At 43.2% G+C, this 17,863-nt stretch overlaps 1 protein-coding gene across 6 annotated transcripts in view; it reads left to right on the plus strand.

Annotated features, from left to right (window-relative positions):
* The window catches only part of LOC138763163 (voltage-dependent calcium channel subunit alpha-2/delta-2-like), a 604,584-nt gene that overhangs the window by 384,914 nt on the left and 201,807 nt on the right, over nucleotides 1–17,863 (plus strand). For 5 of the 6 annotated variants that reach the window (XR_011357359.1, XM_069936885.1, XM_069936886.1 and 2 more), the window contains 4 exons: nucleotides 6,175–6,316; nucleotides 13,885–14,016; nucleotides 14,807–14,864; nucleotides 15,825–15,875. Coding sequence is in view for 5 of the 6 variants with exons in the window: in XM_069936885.1 (XP_069792986.1) it covers nucleotides 6,175–6,316; nucleotides 13,885–14,016; nucleotides 14,807–14,864; nucleotides 15,825–15,875 (383 nt within the window). In the remaining variant the exon portion in view is untranslated. Of the gene's footprint in view, nucleotides 1–5,195; nucleotides 5,292–6,174; nucleotides 6,317–13,884; nucleotides 14,017–14,806; nucleotides 14,865–15,824; nucleotides 15,876–17,863 lie in introns of those variants that run through there. The other variant, XM_069936889.1, reaches the window with a different exon arrangement.

The raw sequence follows: 17,863 nt of genomic DNA on the forward strand, positions 1-17,863 counted from the left end.
TATCTTCCACTGATTCCGTATTTACTTCAAAGTACATTTTTAATTGTTTTTCAATAAATTCTCTAAAATCCTGTCTTTTAAGTAGCATGGGGTTTAATCTCCATCTATACATTCTTGGAGGGATGTCCTCTAGCTTTACTGTCAGTATTAAGGGTGAATGGTCCGATAGCATTCTCGCTTTATATTCTGTTTTTCTTACTCTATCCTGCATACTAGCTGATAACAAAAATAGGTCTATGCTTGAGTATGTTTTATGTCTAGTCGAGTAGTATGAGTATTCCTTTTCTTTTGGGTTTTGTTTCCTCCATATGTCCACAAGTTTCATTTCTTGCATTGATTTAATTATAAATTTGGTTACTTTGTTCTTCCTGTTAATTTTTTTCCCCGTTTTATCCATATTTGGATCCAAATTCAGGTTGAAATCCCCTCCTATTAGTATGTTCCCTTGCGTATTAGCTACCTTCAAAAAGATATCTTGCATAAACTTTTGATCTTCTTCGTTAGGTGAATATATATTAAGTAGATTCCAAAGCTCCGAATATATCTGACATTTTATCATAACATATCTCCCTGCTGGATCTATTATTTCCTCTTCTATTTTAAATGGCACATTTTTGCTAATTAATATAGCCACTCCTCTTGCTTTTGAATTATACGATGCTGCTGTTACATGTCCTACCCAATCTCTCTTTAATTTCTTGTGCTCCAATTCAGTTAAGTGTGTTTCTTGGACAAATGCTATATCTATTTTTTCCTTTTTCAGTAAATTTAGTAGTTTCTTCCTTTTAATTTGGTTATGTATTCCATTAATATTTAAAGTCATATAGTTCAGCGTAGCCATTTTATATTTTGTTTATCTTCTCTTTCCATTTTTCCATCATTACCTTTCCTCCTTTTCCATTTCTGTTTTCTTATTTTCAACTCTTTACCAGACAACATTCCAACAACATCCAACATTTTCCTTATTCTCCTATTTCTATTTTCTTTATCCCCAATCTCCCCTTCCCCTCCTGAGTTGTCCTTTATCCCTTGTCGGACAACCACATCTCCCCTCTCCATTTTGATTTGCGAATCCACTCGCAAGCGTCAACTGAGTTTGCAGTGACCGCTCTTTTCCCCCACCCAGCCCCCCCCAGAAAAGATTTCACTTTTCATATGTCACAAAGGTCACTCTTTTAATTCCCTCCTTATTCTCTCTATTCCATTACCTTCCCTTATTAATTCTTGTCTATACTATCTATGTTTTCCTCTAATTACAGATACTTTCACGTATGCCCATTGTCTCTATTCACTCTTATACCTCTTTACCCGCATACATATCAATCGTGGTCATTTTTACCCTCATTACATAACATAACATAACAATTACAGCACGGAAACAGGCCATTAGGCCCTTCTAGTCCGCACCGAACCAAACACCCCTTTCTAATCCCACCTCCCTGCACAATGCCCATAACCCTCTATCTTCCTCTCATCCATATACCTGTCCAACCGTCTTCATCCCTCAGTCTATTTTTGTCTTTACCCACATACATATCAATCGTGATCATTTTTACTCTCATTACCCGTCTTCATCCCTCAGTCTATTTTTGTAATTGTTCTGCAAATTTTCGTGCTTCTTCTGGATCCGAGAACAGTCTGTTTGGTTGTCCTGGAATAAATATTTTCAATACCGCAGGATGCTTCAGTGTAAATTTATACCCTTTCTTCCATAAAATCGCCTTCGCTGTATTGAACTCTTTTCTCTTCTTTAGGAGTTCAAAACTTATATCTGGATAAATGAAGATTTTTTGCCCTTTATACTCCAGTGGTTTGTTGCCCTCTCTTACTTTTTCCATTGTCTTCTCCAGTACCTTTTCTCTTGTAGTATATCTTAGAAATTTTACTACAATAGATCTTGGTTTTTGTTGTGGTTGTGGTTTAGAGGCCAATGCTCTATGTGCCCTTTCTATTTCCATTTCTTGCTGTAGTTCTGGACATCCTAGGGTCTTAGGGATCCACTCTTTTATAAACTCCCTCATATTCTTGCCTTCTTCATCTTCCTTAAGGCCCACTATCTTTATGTTATTTCTTCTGTTATAATTTTCCATTATATCTATTTTTTGAGCTAGTAGTTCTTGTGTCTCTTTAGTTTTTTTATTAGATTCCTCCAATTTCTTTTTTAAGTCTTCTACCTCCATTTCTGCTGCTACTGCCCGTTCTTCCATCTTGTCCATTTTTTTCCCCATTTCTGTTAAGATCATATCTATTTTATTCACTTTCTCTTCTGTGTTGTTTATTCTTCTTCTTAAATCATTGAATTCCTGTGTTTGCCATTCTTTAAATGACTCCATGTATCCTCTAACAAGAGCAAGTATATCCTTTACCTTGCCTTTCCATTTATCTATTTCACTGTATTCTTCCTCTTCTTCTTCCTCTGGGTTGGCCATCTGTTGTTTCTTTGGTGCCCTTTCCTCCTCTTCTTTCTTGTTTCTATTGTCTTCTGTGGTCTCTTCTTGCTGCAGGTGTTCTGCAGCTGTCGTTGCCGGCTGTGGAGATCGACTCCCCAGCTGGTCCCCCCTCCCGTCGGTGTGTTTTTTTTCATGCGCGGTTGCGCACTTTTACTCGGCTCTGTGAGCCATTGTTGTAGTTCTTTTTCTACCGACCTGAGGTAGTGGGCTCCTCTCTCCACAGCGGGCCTCTTCGGACAGGTAAGGCCTTCACCTTTTTCCTCCGTTGTCTTCTCTTCCTCTCTTCTTACTGTTGATTTTGATTTTTCTTCTTTTGTCTCCATCTTCTTTCCACCTTTATACTCACTTTTCTTTAACTTGTATTTCTGTGCCTTTGTATTTTCTCTTGTTTTTCCCGACTTTTCTGGAGAGGGCTGGAGTTCACCGTCCGGCCACTACTCCATCACGTGACTCCTCTTCCTGCGTGGTAGTTGAAGCCACTTCTTTTCTGGTCACTGTCTCCAACCTTCCACCAAGTCTTATGCATCCGCCTTGCCGGCTCAACTCACGATCAGACAGCCCTGTGAGAGGAGCTGTTTGCTCGAGCTCTCTTGCCCATGGAGACTACTTCTCCATCTTTACACTGCAACCTGTCTTCTTCTGGCTTCTTCTTGGAACTGTAAACAAATTTGTATCTTGCGTGGACCCTTTAAGTATATTCCTGGCTGTCTTAGTTCTGTTCTGTAGTATTCTGCACAAATTGACTGCGTTATCTATGTTTATAGAACACAGAATCTGGGCTTCCTCCCAATTTGCCTGGCTGGTAGAGCAGTTCCTTATGTTTTGCTCTTTCAAGGTTACAGGTGCCTGAAGTCAGACAGACATGCTCTAACTGTACAATTCCAGAGATGTTCTCATAGAAGCTTCCAGAATTTTCTAACAGACTTTCTTTCAATCTTAACTTCTTTCTTCCAACCAAATTCACAATTTTATAAAACACTTTTCTTTGAATTAATTGTAGGTGACACTTCCCAGCTTCTAATCTCAAAGCACGTCACCTTCCAAGAGAAGTATGCCTCGATATTCCGAATTGTATCTTATTCATCCAAATAAATCAAACTTCACAACTGCAGCTGTAAATAGCTTTAATTTTCCATTGATAAAAGCAAATAAACATTTTCATAGCTTCTCACTTCATAATGATGAGTAAAATAAAGTATATTGTAAATGATAACAATACTCAACTTCAAACAAATATAAACAAATTAAAATGATAACAAATGATTAATAATGGATAATAATGATAAATTCAAATAAAAGTTTCTCGAGAGCTCACATCTCTTCCATGGTCGTTCCAAGAATGAGAAGGGAACTCCCGGTCTGCTCAGATTGTATAACATTTGATGTCATAGTAACTATGGTAACTGTACAAAAACAGTTAATCCTTAAAGGGGAAGTCATAAAACAACCATAAATCATAAACACAAGGTTTTAACCTCTACAAAGGTGAAGTCCATTCTTCCGGTGACTGTGGTTTTCATCCGGATTACTGGTAACTCAGTATCCAGTGGAAGTAAAGGTAACCAACATTTCGGGCCTGTTCCTTCATCGGGAACGAGAAAAAAACAGACACCTGATAAAAATGGAGGGGAGGAGGATCTATAACAGTGCAGCAGTTGGCGGAACAATATTAAAGTTTCAGTGACTGTGGCTCGAATCTAGCACTGTCTGTAAGGAGTTTGTATATTTTCACTGTGTCTGTGTTGGTTTTCTGTGGATGCTTTGGTTTCCTCCTATCTTCCAAACTTCAAGGTCACATGGGTGCATTTATGTGGTGTGAGGCCCGTGGGCCGGTAGGGCCTGTTACTGTGCTGCATCTCTAATTTAAAATTAAAATAAATCCCTGAGACACTCAAACAATCATTTGAGAAAAGCCCAAGGAATAGGGCAGATGCACACTGCAGTCTCCTGCTATTTGGAAACACAGTAAGCCCAGGGTTCACCTCCACTCCAGCCAACTCTGCTGCCAACAGTCAAAGCTGCTGAAGCCAAAAGTTCCAAGGGATGGTAGCAGACGGTTCCACGCACCATGGGAACAGGTGGAGGGTGAGACAGGCTGCAGAGATCAGTGACAGGTAACAGAAGGTGGACTGCAAAGGTAGAAATACCACCCAGAAATATTCCACGGGCAAAATCTCCCCTGGACGTTGTGATGGAGAAGGTATTAGTGCTGGAATGGAAACTAGTTGAAATTTTGTGCAAACCCAACTAAAGTTAATGATCAAGAGTAGTTATGTACATTTATTTGGGTTTCTTGGAATACTACAGTGTGGACTCCATCAGAGTAAATCTTGAAGTGAAAATAAATAAAAAATGAAAAGGGATGTAAGATGGGCAATTACATGAGGCACCATCTAAAGGTACTCTTAACATTTCCAGGTTGGATGTAAGTACAGTCTTACCCAGGACAGTCGGTACGGGTCTAATCCGGGAATCCAGAAAAGTCCATATCGGTCTAATGCAGAACAATCAGTATGTGTCAAATCTGGGACAGTGGGTACAGGTCTAATCTGGGACAGTCATTATGCGACTAATCCTGGATAGTCAGGACAGTCTGTACGGGTCGAACCCGGGACAGTCCGTTCGGGTCGAACCCGGGACAGTCCGTACGGGTCGAACCCGGGACAGTCAGCAGGAATCTAATCTGGGACATATTTAAAGCTTGTCAGTAGCTCAGAAATTAACTTGCAACATAACTCAACTGGAACTTAGATTCACAAAAAGAACAACTTCTAGGGACAGGGTCACTTAACATGGATCTACTGCAGAGCGGGGAAGAGTAGGCAGACGGTGAAGCAGAAGGTAACGACGGGTGGAAGCTTGTGGAGAGTGGCATTCTGAAAACTGGTTAGAGTTAGAAATAACAGCAGCCTCGTGGGTGGAATGGTTGTTGAAGGAGTGAGATTTAAGGTCTTTTCTGTGGAATGGGGTGACAAGAGTTGGACTGAGCTGGTGTCTAAGCTGTCCAGAGACTATTATGAGAAACTCTCAGGTACGGTTGAGCACTTGAATATTTGGGAGGTGAAAGTGAAGCAGAAATAACGACGCTGGTGTTGTTGACCTATGTGTGGTGACTGCCAAAATCCCTGGGAGGCAGAGAGTGAAATATGCCACAGGGACAAGCAGGGACCAATTCCTGATACTAACATTCATGAGTTTGCCTCTGGCTGGTTTAATTAAGTAAAAGTAAATAGTCTGCAAACCTTTCTGTGTGGCTGTCTTCTGTGGTTCCATGGTACTAACAGAGCACGCTCATGTCTCAACACATTCTGACAAACAATGAGCTGTGCCAACAGTGTGCATGTTAAAATCTCACCTTGTTATCAATCATTTCATCTATTCTACTATGAAAAGGGAAGGTAATTTAGCATATTAGACCAGCTCATTCTAAATCTTGAGCCAAGGGTCTGGTCAAACTCTAGTTTTAGGTGTCCTGCCTTCTGCTCTCTCTTTTGACTGTTATTCATGCCAGAGATTCTCTTCCATGCTAATGTCGAGTGCTGGAAATGCATATCTTGGTTGGAATGTTTCAGCCCAGTTCCAGAGGAAGCTGTAACCTTTGTCAAAATGAAAACCCCTTTGCCCTCTCTAGTTCACGATCTCACCCTGCAAAAGTGAACTGCCCAGGGATCAGTGTCGCGACACTCCCTGCTATTTCTGACTCTTCATTCTCTGTTTCCAACAGGGTTCTGATAGAAATGAAGAAAACTCAGACGGGGAACAAGCCAGTCCTTTGCAGTTGGACTTTGTGTATGACCCAAACTTCAAGGTCAAGGTCAACTATTCATACATGGCAGTGCAGATCCCCACAGACATCTACAAGGGCTGTGAGTATGATGCAGAACAATGTGGAGTATGAGACAGGGAAGAAGATCCCTTGGCCTTTGAAGCATACTGGCATGTCATCTCCCATTTCAACCTCCCAGTCTGTTTGCCTATCATTTGCTGTTTGCATCTGCCCTTGAGATGTTATTTAATCCTAACAAATGTTAAGGAATGCAAATTGAGATGTCAGATAGGGGTAGGACAAGTTCAGTAAATGCCAGTGTTGAACTGAGTGACCTCAGAGTTCAAGTTCACAGTTCTCTGAAAATGGCAACACAGGTCAAAAGATACTGAAGAAGGAATATTCAACACTTCCCTTCAGAGGTTGTCAAGTAATCTTGCCTTCCTCAGGAAGTGTAGACGCTGCTGTGCCTTCCTGATTAATGAGGATAGGTCATCTGTTATATTCACGTGTATGCTCCCCACTCCCTCCGTGAATGGACCATTGATGTGTCGAGGAGAGAAGTCTCCTGAAGTCCACAGTCATCTCCTTTATTTTGCCCACGTTAAGACTCAGGTTGCTGTTCTCACACCATTTTACGAGCACCCCAGCTCATCGTTTTTGCTGATGTGGCCAACTACTGATGTATCATCCACAAACTTGATTGATACAGTTTGAACTGAATCTGGCAGTTCAGTTGTGAGTTAGCATCATGAAGAATAACGGGCTGAGCACGCAGTCTTGAGGTGTGCCATTCCTTAGCATCATGGGATGAGGTTTTGCTGCCAGTAAGGGACCAGATATCAAGCCCATGCACAGCAAGGGGACAGGGAGGAGACCAGTCTACAGGAGAGAATGAATGCCTAGTCCAAAGTACTGCAGAGAGTCCATGGCTTTTTTAAAGGAAGTCTAACACAGTCGGAGAAATTGAGAGAAGGGGATCGAATCCTTGCAGGGGGCAAGGTATGAGGAAGTGAAGTCCAGGTAGTTGTTGGAGTTGGTGGGTTTGTAATATATGTCAGTGGAAAGCATGTCTCCCGAGATGGAGACAGAGAAAGAGAGAGTGTTGTTGGAGATGGACCAGGTAAGTTTGGAATTTGGAAGTACAACCTGATGAAACAATGTTCTCCAGTCCTTGGTGCAGACACACAACCAGACTTAACCCACATACAGACAGATGATACAAGTACACACAGACAAAGAGACAGACACACACTTTCAGAGATGCAAAGGGACTTGGGAGTCCTTGTGCAGGATACCCTAAAGGTTGACCTCCAGGTTGAATCATTGGTGAAGGTGAATGCCATATTGGCATTCATTTCTAGAGGGAGCAGGCGGCATGAGAGAGTGGAGTGGGGGAGTAGGCGGCATGAAGGAGGGTGGACCCGGCATGAGGAGCTGCTCGGCCGAGGCGCTGCAGGTGCTCCCGGATACCAGTGGCACAGCGGCAGTGGTGTCCCGTTTGCAGGAAGCGTGGGGCTGGTCCACCGTGATGGACCCTGAGCACCACCACAGAGGGGTGGCTGCTCTGGCCAGAACCCACTTGACCATGATGTCTGGCCTTCTCCCCTGCTCGGCCGCTGGCCCCAAGCAGCTGACGCTGGCTGCTCACTCACTCACTAGCCACTCTGAGTGAGGCAGCCCAGGGCGAACTATTGATCAATATTTAGAAAACCTTCCATCAAAAATTAACACAAAAAGTATTTTTTTTAATTAAGTGTAGCGATGTCATTAACATTGCAACAATAAACATTTGACAAATTAGTCTAATTGTGATTTTGTGTTTATGAAGATCATAATACCTAAAGTTCTGACAGCTGTGAAAAGTCATGTGCAGTCAGCTGGGCTGTCAGACCACTGTATGTAATACGTCACTCACGACATCACCGCTGGAGGCGGACCCCCCACCCCTAAAATCTCGAGTAGCAGGATTACCTGCAAATTATGGTGTGGTGTGAAACGCTGCCAGTTTCAGCCTGCCCTACAATTTTTCCCATTCCTTAGGTGGGTCGGCAGTGAGAAAAGGGCTTGTGCAACTTGTTGCCATAGTTGGCTGTGGAAACTATTGGCTGTTGGGTGTATTTAAGACAGAGATTGATAGGTATTTGATTAGTCAGGGCATCAAAGGTGATGGGGAGAAAGCCATGGAGTGGATCTGAGTGGGTGGATGGATCAGCTCATTAGAATGACAGAGCAGACTCAATGGGCCAATGGATGTACTCTGCTCCGATATCTTGTTATCTTCCAAATCCCAGAGTGTTCCCACTTATCACTCCTGTACTTATCCCACATTAATCCCATTCTTATAATCATTATTAGCCCTTGATTAGTACCAAGATGACTGTACCTGGTAAATCCCAACATAATGTCCTAGATTAACCCTTCATCTCCCTTTAGCCCTATGTTGATTACTCCCAAGCTTGGCCTCCAATTAACTTCTTGCTGATCATGATTGATTAGCAGCCATGTGGAGTCACTCTGATTTGTCCTGTGCTGAATTTTCTCTGATTAGTTGTGTCTTTCGAGCCTGATTAACCAGCTTCAGACACCTCCTGATTAGTCCCTTGTTTAGATTTGCTGATTAGCCCTCTGCCTCCACCTAATTAACCACATGCTGACTCATTGATTAACCTGCTCTTTTCCTGATTAACCCTGTGTTGACAGTCTTGACAAGCCCCATATTGATTCCCTGTGATTAACCCTGCATTCACAGTTCCTGATTAGTTCACCTCACTTTCTCTGATTAACCCTGTATTTACAGCTCCTGGTTAGACCCTCAATGACTTGTTGGTTAACGCTGTGCTCACAGCTCCTGATGAATTAGCCTCACAGATTTTCTCTGATTAACCCTGCATTCACAACTCTTGATTAATCGCACAACAACTCTCCATTTTAACGCTAACTGAATGTTCCTGCTTCGCTCAGTGCCGTCCATCTCATTACTTTTTCTTATTCCTGAATCCTGACTCTCCTTGCATCAGTGCCTTGAGACAATCCCTGAGCGTTTCCATGTGGAGCTTCCCTGATTTAACTCCTCGCTGGCTGGACCCATTCTCACTCTCTGAGAGCTTGGTGCTCTGCTCTGATTGGTCTCAGTCACAAGGGGTCGTCATCCTGAGTGCTCAGGGAGATCCTGCCACCCACTTCTAGCACTCCTGATGTGGACCCCTCTGATCATGGCACCTCTGGTAGGGTGGGGGCTGCTCCCTCACAACAGTAGTGGGTGCAAGTTGGTCAGCTCCTCCTCCAGGCTGAAGTCCTCTCACATCTGAAGAGCTCCCAACTGCCTCCCTAACTTCAGATGGGGCTCATTCATCAACCTACCACCAGCCCAAAGAGGAAGCAGTTGTTAAAAAAGATATAATTTTCAAATGAGCATGCTTATTTATCAGTACAGTAGAGTAGAAGGCCCAAAGTGATAAAGGATGAGAGGTGACTTAATAGAGGTATAGAAGTTTACGAGGGGCTCAGAAAGGGTGAACAACTAGATCCTTTTCCTTGGGCAACAGTAGAAAATACCATAGGGCATCAGTTAAAGTTGAGGGAAGGAATGTTTAGGAGCGATGTCGGAAGTCTTTAACACAGGGAATGGTGTGTGCCTGGAATATATTACCAACAGTGGTGGTGGATGCTGCTTCAATAGGGACGTAAAAGACTCTTAGATAGGCACATGAATGAAAGGAAAATAGAGGGTTATGGGTGTGAGGGAGGGTAGGTTGAGATTATCATGGAGTAGGATTACATAGGTCAGAACAACATCGTGGGCCAAAGAGCCTTTATTGTGCTGTAATGCTCTATGTTCTTTGTTTTGGAACATGTGAGGACACGGGAGCAACCAGAGCAAACCCACGTAAGTCTCGGAGAGAAATTACAAACTCTTTTACAGACAATGGCGGATTTGAACTTGGGTGGCTGGCACTGTAATACTGTCGCACTAACTGCGATGCCCAAAATTACAATTTTTAGACATGAGTTTTGAGTGCTTGTTGGACAATGCAATGCTTTTACATTTCTGTTTGGGAGCAAGTGAACATCAAGGTGTACTCAGCCCAGTTTGAAGCAATTAAATTATTGGCTTCATATTCTGAAATAATTGGTGGCTTTGGCACTCTCTAATCTTAGACAATGTTCAGAATTATTTGATTGCTAGCAATAAATTGCCAATCTCTATGAATTTTTGATTATAGTGGTTTTGTAAAATAAGAACAGCGTTTTCTTTTGAAGTGGAGTCTGTGGTGTATTTTCTATACTTACGTGAATCAGAGGTATAAACATGGAATGTAGGATGTTGCAGCACAGAACAGGTCCTTGGTCCCAAGTCTACACTGAAAATGATGCCCAGATTAAAGTAAAACACTGTTACTTAACTCTAATACAGATTGAGTCCATCAAGAAAATTTTAGACATGATGTAGAATATCACAACGCAGTGCAGGCCTTCAGCCTACGATGTTCTGCCGACTGATGATCTCCACAACAAACTAACTCTTCCCTCCCTCTCAACCATAACCCTCTTTCTTTTTACATCCATGTGCTTGTCTAACAGTCTTATGAATGTTGCTATTGTATCAGCTTCTACCACTATCCCCAGCAATCCATTCCAGATACCCACCACTCTCTGAGTAAAACAACACACCTCTAACTTACCTCCCCTCACCTTAAACAAATGTCATCTGGAAAAAGGCACTGGCTGTCCGCCTTATCGAAGACCCTCATAATCTTATACTCCTCTGTTATGTCACGTTCATCCTTCGAAGGTCAACAAGAAAATCAGTCCTTCCAAGTGAAGCAACTACTTCACTTGTAAATCTACTGGGGTCATTTACTACATCCAGTGTTCCTGATGTGGTCTCCACATCAGGAAGACTGGACCCAGACTGGGAGATCATTTTGTTGAGCACCTTCACTCTGTCTGCTGCTGCAGCAAAGACATCCATCCCATGGCCAACACTTCAATTCCACACACCACTGCCACACCAGTATATCTATTCATGGCCTCATGCACTGCCAAATCTAGAACACTTGCAAATTGGAGGAATTACACTTTATATTCTGTCTCGACAGATTCCAATCAGATGGCATTGACTTCTCCGTTTAAACCCCCTCCCCAGAGTCTCTTTTCATATCCTTTTATTTCCTTTCCTCCAGTCCTCACCCCATTCCTTTCCTTCTCCTATCAGAGGGCGAGCCTGCTTTGCCCTCTAGCCTCTCCCCTTACCACTGTCAGGTTCTACCCTCCCACCTCTATCCACCAATGACCTCTCACCTGTTAGCCTGTGCTCCTCCTACCCTTCCCCCTCCCCCCTCCTCTCCTCATCCCCCTTGCCCACACCTTTTTAATTCAGACATCTGCCTGATTTTTGACATTCCTGGCGAGGGGCTTGGGCCCGAAACTGCCTTTAACTTTCTGTGGATGATGCATAACCTTTTGTGTTTCTCCATCACTTTTGTGTACAGGGCTCTGATACATACCCCCCTCCATTCTCTGCTTGGTCAAAGGACACAGCAATAGCATGATTGCAATCTGAGGAGCTCCATGCTATTGTAGCTAGTGTAATGGCCACTGTGAATAGAACTTAGCAGGATCTAGAGCAACAAACAGCTTGCTGGAGAAACTCAGCAGGTTGAGCAGCATCTGTGGGAGAAACATAATGACCAGAACCCTTCATCCAGACAAATCTAAAGCGCTGACTGTTCTTTTTCTCCCACTGAGGCTGAGTTCCTCCAATAGATCATGTACTTTTTTCTTCCAAATATAAACTTAATTCACAATAAAATTTTGTGCAAATTAAAATGTTTTCAGTTACTGTGTGCACAGAACAATTGGCTGACCCTGCACACTTGAGCGCACACACACAGTCGAGAACGTGCCACCAGACTCCATGCAGTCTAAATCAAATTGCCAATCTACCACAGAATAGATAAACAGTTTCTTTTCGCAGGAGGTTCTCCAAAGTTTGAATCTAATCCAACTTCCTGATCTTCCTTTTTGGTGGAGTGGGAAGTTGTGATTGGTGTTAGTCATGATATTTTTTCCAACAATAAACTTTATTCACACCCTTGGTGTCACATGCATGCATTCCCATCACTGTACATTGTGACGTGGGCTCTTTTTACACTGTTAACACCACTGTAGCATCTTGTCATTACTTCCCCCTCTGTTGTTTGAAGGACCCTCTCAGTCTCAGCCCCTCTGTGCCTGGTGATGGAAGGATTCAAGAGCAGCCATTCTCAAGCTTATTTTGGCTATGGCTCCCTTAGGACTCTGCTCAAAGTTTGTAGGCTCTCTTCCTGTGAAGCCATGGTTTAGTGGTTTCATCTGTACTTCTCTCCTACATAAAAAAAACACCACAAATATTCTAGGATTTCAGTCCGTTCCCCCACCTCCTCGACTTAAATGTGTTGTATCCCCATTGGAGAATGGATGCTCTAACCAGGCATTTTCAACAGGGGCCAAACCCACTTTGTTCTCTTTTCACCTCGTGTAACATAAATATTTTATGTTTTTTATGAAGTCGGTAGGAGTGAAGGTCGGAAGAAGCCAACACTTGCCTGGTTCACAGGGTAGGGGGCCCCATAAACTTTGAGCAGAGCCTTCGTAGGGCCACAGACACTAAAAGGTTGAGAATGGTTTCTCTGGACTGTGACCTTCCCCACAGAGCCCTCACAGTGACTGCTCCAAGCCTCAGTGCATCCCCCAGCACGTATTCCTGCAGCCTGGAATGTGCAGTCGGCCACATTCCTGCACTGATATCTTGGTATGTTGAAAGGCCATCAAGGTTTGGGCAGACCCAAGGTCTTTTACCAAGTTGAGAGTCTTCCAGCAGTTCTGTGTGCATCTCCGGCAACAGCCCGTAGATCACAGAGTCCTCTGTCACACTGCTGCTGGAGATGAACCATGACAAGGACCCTTGCATCCTTCTCGACACACTCTTAGCAAATCTGCATTCAGCAAAGAGGTAAAGTGACAGTGTCCACCGCAGTCATCTCAGCAGATTGTGTGGAGCTCCAGGTTCTGGCATCTGTGGACTCTTCTGTGCCTCCAGTCTTGAACTATTCCAGGTCTCTTTCAGAATGCATTCTTTTAACACCAGTGGAGAAGAGGTGAGAGGATTTTGATACTCATAGAAATCTACAGCACAGTACAGGCCATTTAGCCCACAGTTCTATGCTGTCATAAACTTCTCTAATAACTGTGTAGAATTTCCCTACTGCATAACCCTCCATTTTTCTCAGCTTTATGCACCTATCTAATCACCTTTTAAAAGATCTCATGCACTGTCTCCACAACCATTGCCTTCCACTCTCTGTGCCATTGTTTCCAGTTTCTAGGTGCAGTTTTAGAGTTTCCTTTATTGCCATTACTAATATACAAAATTTGTCAACTTTTTTCTGGTAAAGACCCCCAGAGGCACGATCGGCCCAGTACCCCCGGCACTCGGAGAAGGAGACGCAGCAGAGTCACAGCCTCCTGTTTGTTCCAGCGATGACCCAAAGCTTCCGGTTCCTGACCCCCCCCCCCACCACATGATTAGGAAGCCCTCCGTGCCCGTGGCCCCTTCGACAGGCCCTGCTCACCAATGGCACCCTCACGATTCCACTCCCAACACCTGTCCTTTTGTGATTTCAGCAACTGTCATCCTCAACGAGCTGAACTGGACAGCTGCCCTCGAGGACGTGTTCAAACGCAATCGAGAGGAGGACCCATCGTTGCTCTGGCAAGTCTTTGGAAGTGCCACCGGCGTCACCAGATATTACCCAGGTACGACAGGAATTCACAGCAATCCCATTAAGTCAATGCTCTGCCACATCGGCATTGAGTCAGCCCTTCTCTCCTGAATCAACACCAACTCATTTCTCAAATTACCTGTATATCACCTTGGTCCTCATATTCTCAGCATTGATTTAGCTGATTGTAGAGTCAACAGAATTAATCCCTAATTCCTTGGATGGCATGTTCTGGCCTCTGCTCTGATCAGAGAACATCATAGTACACACAGCACAGGCCTTTCAGATGACAATATTGTGTTGACCAATGTAACCCTACTCCACAACAATCTTAACTCTTCCCTGCCTCACACCCATAACCCCTGATTTTTCTGACATCCACGCGCATATCTAAGGGTTTTTTTTAATGTCTCTATTGTACCAGACTCCATTACCACCCCCAGCAATGCAATCCAGACACCCAACACTCACTGTGTAAAAAAAAACACTTACTTGTGACATCTCTCCTAAACTGTCCTTCACTCACCTTAAACAGATGTCCTCTGGCATTTGCTATTGTCTCTCCAGGAAAAAAGGTGCTGGCTATCCACTCATTTTAAGCCCCTCATAATCTTACATACCTAATTAAGGGTGTTTCTTTACCAAACTGAACCCACTGAAAGTTGTGCTTGCTTTTCATCTAACATGATGGTTCTAATTCGGGATGTCCCACCACCGAAAATTCATCTAAAGAACCATTGCACGGAATTGACCCAGCGTCACATCACTCTGTGTCGAGCGTCACTGACCTCTCCACCTCTGTGACTGTTTTGTGTTCTTTGCAGCAACCCCATGGGGGTTCCCAAATAAGATCGATCTGTATGACGTTCGGCGGAGACCCTGGTGAGTGAGGGGCGAGTCGGGATAGAGAGAGGGCTGTGATCAATGATCTCTCACGCCATCAGTGGAAGGGTGGGGAATCAGAAGAGTGCAGTCGGAGCTGCTGCATCACTGCTAAAGTAACCCAGCATCATGGAACATAGAGCAGCACAGACCCTTCAGCCCTCAAAGTTGTGGAAACCCCTTAAATGACTCCCCAATCAATCTCATCCTTCCCTTCCTCACAGCCCATTTCCCTCCATTTTTTCTTACATCTGCAGAAGGATGTTGTCAAGTCGGAGAGGGTGAAGAGAAGATTTACACATTAACTCGTGGGCCCTGTGCTATAGGGAGAGGTTGAACAGGCTGGGCCTTTATTCCTTGGAGTGCAGGAGGATGTGGGGTGATCTCACAGAGGTGTACAAGATCATGAGAGGAATCGATTGGATGAACGCACAGAGTCTTTTGCCCAGAATAGGACATAGGCAACCAGAGGACATGGGTTCAAGGAGAGGGGAGAGAGATTTAGCAGGAGCCTGAGGGGGTAATGTTTGTTTTTACACAGAGGGTGGTGGGTGTATGAAACAGGCTGCAGAGGAGATTGAGGCGGGTTCTATTGCTTAAGAAAAAGAAGAATGGGTGGTTACATTTGTTACAGATGCCCAAGTATAATTATTTTTTTTATTAGTGTTCATGTGTATAATTATTTTTTTATTAGTGTTCATGTGTGATCTTTATGGGACCATCTCTCTCTCTCTCTTTCATTGGACTAAGTTATTTGCTAATTAAGGAAGGATCAGTAATTTGTTTCTGGTGAAGAAGCAACATCCACTGCTTGTGTTTGGGGAGAAGGTTATGATTCTGTATCTCATCTGTTGAACCTACACGTCTCCTCCAAGAATCGCCAGGCATGCTTTGCTCAGCTCCGGCCAGAGTGGAAGTATCAGAGTCTAACACATTCTCTCTGGCTCCATTTCTCTCCAGGTACATTCAAGGTGCCTCCTCCCCCAAAGACATGATGATCATAGTGGATGTGTAAGTTTTGAATGGCTTGCTCTTCATCTACCACATGTCTGCAGGTGCCTTGGACTTTCCTGGAATGGCATCGTTGCAGTTGGACCTACACTGATCCCATTTTGTACCAAATTAGGCACCTTGGACCATGAACTGAGCTGCTTTACTCAGAGAGTGCAGACTGCCACAATTGGAAGTTAATTCACTTCACACTAGCCTGTCTGTTCAGTAATCAAAGTGGGTCTCGAGGTACCTCAGGGGGTGAGGCATGTGAGTGCTGCAGGCCAGATGTGGATTTTCTGCCACACCGAGAGCAGAAGTAGGCTTCTTGCAGCCAAGCATGAAATAGGCATTATACAGTCTCATGAAATATTACAGTCCCAGTGTCCATGAAATGTTACAGTCCCCATGTCCATGGGAGATCACAGTATCAATGACCGTGAAATATTGCAGTCTTACAGTTCACGAAATATTAGTTTCAATGCCCGATAAATATTACAGTCCCACTGTTCATGACTCAGTAACCATGAATTATTCATCTGTATCCATGGAATATTACAGTATCAGTGTCCATGACATTAGAGGGGATAAACTAACAAAGCGCTTTATTAAACGGGGACTATACAGAGAGATGAGCGTTATTTTTCTGTGTGCGCCTGTCACCAAGCTAGCAAGCAATTCCAGCATTCAATGCTCAGAATGTCACAGTAACAATATCTTACACATAGTACAAAGTACAAATGGACCAAAATTCTTAAAAGGTACTTCTAAATAAAAAATAGTTAATTAAATTAAAAAGGAAAACAAATACATAAGATAGATGGATACAATAAAGCAGACACATCCATTATTACATGAACCAAACATCCCATCCCCCACCAGTAATGAATATTGAAATGTAAACACCATTCCTGATCAAGAATCTACCATATATTTCAGTGTGTAAGTCGAATCTTGAAACTCTCAAAAAGCACTCAAAATCAGGGATCGACAGATATGACAGTTAAAAAAATGAGACTTTAAATTCAACTCAAAAAAACTGCTCGATGGAGATTCTGTGAATAAGATGACCCGAAACACCAAAAAAAGAACCCAACCTATATCAAATATTCAAGCTACCAGTATATTAGAAATAATTTTTTATTGAAAAAAAAAACATTTAATATCCTACAAAATCACGATCATTATCAAGATCTTTAGGTTGTTTCTGAGCTATTTTTGTTTTTTGTCATAAAACCAGATTATTCCTGTTCATGAAACAGGTGAACCAGCTGACTGGAGCTTTAAAATTTTTACTGCATTCTGGGTGTAACCTAGACCACTTCAGTGCATAGGCTCTGATTTATTTCGGGTGACTATGGAGCAATCTTGCCTCTGCGGTGTAATTTTTCAAATCTGGCCAATGAAGGAGTCCTCTTCTCATAGAACATTGTTTCTGTGGTACTTTTCTTAAAGCATCTTCATTCTTTCTCCAGTCTCTTACCATCCTATCACAAATCTCAGATGTCCTCACAGCAGCAAAGTTGCTAGATTTCTTGGCCACTTCTATTACTTTTAACTTAAAACTCACTTCATACTTTTGTCGTTTTGCTGGAGTCCCCATGATAACCACCACCTTTCAGCAATGCCCAACAGCTCAGTCAGTGCAATTTTTGGGGGGGGGGGGGGGTTCAATTTATATGCCCGAGATATGATAAGACCATGAAAATGAGGCTGAAAATGGGGTCCCAACCCAACTTATCTGAAGGTCAACTTGTACATTGAAATATATGGAATCTTCCTCCATCTTTTATCAACGGTTGGAGTAGCAGTTTGCACAATTCCTTTACGCCGCCAGTAATGGGGACTGGACCTGGGTTTGAATCCCATGCTGTCTGTAAGGAGTTTGAACATTCTCTCCGTGTCTGCATGGGTTTTCTCCAGAAGCTCCAGTTTCCTCCAACCCTTCAAAAAATATACCAGGAGTGCAGGGTCATGGAGTATAAATTGGGCAGCAGGGTTGAATTGGC

Source organism: Narcine bancroftii, chromosome 5 (assembly GCF_036971445.1).
Source record: "Narcine bancroftii isolate sNarBan1 chromosome 5, sNarBan1.hap1, whole genome shotgun sequence".
In the NCBI taxonomy this organism is placed as follows: Eukaryota; Metazoa; Chordata; class Chondrichthyes; order Torpediniformes; family Narcinidae; genus Narcine; species Narcine bancroftii.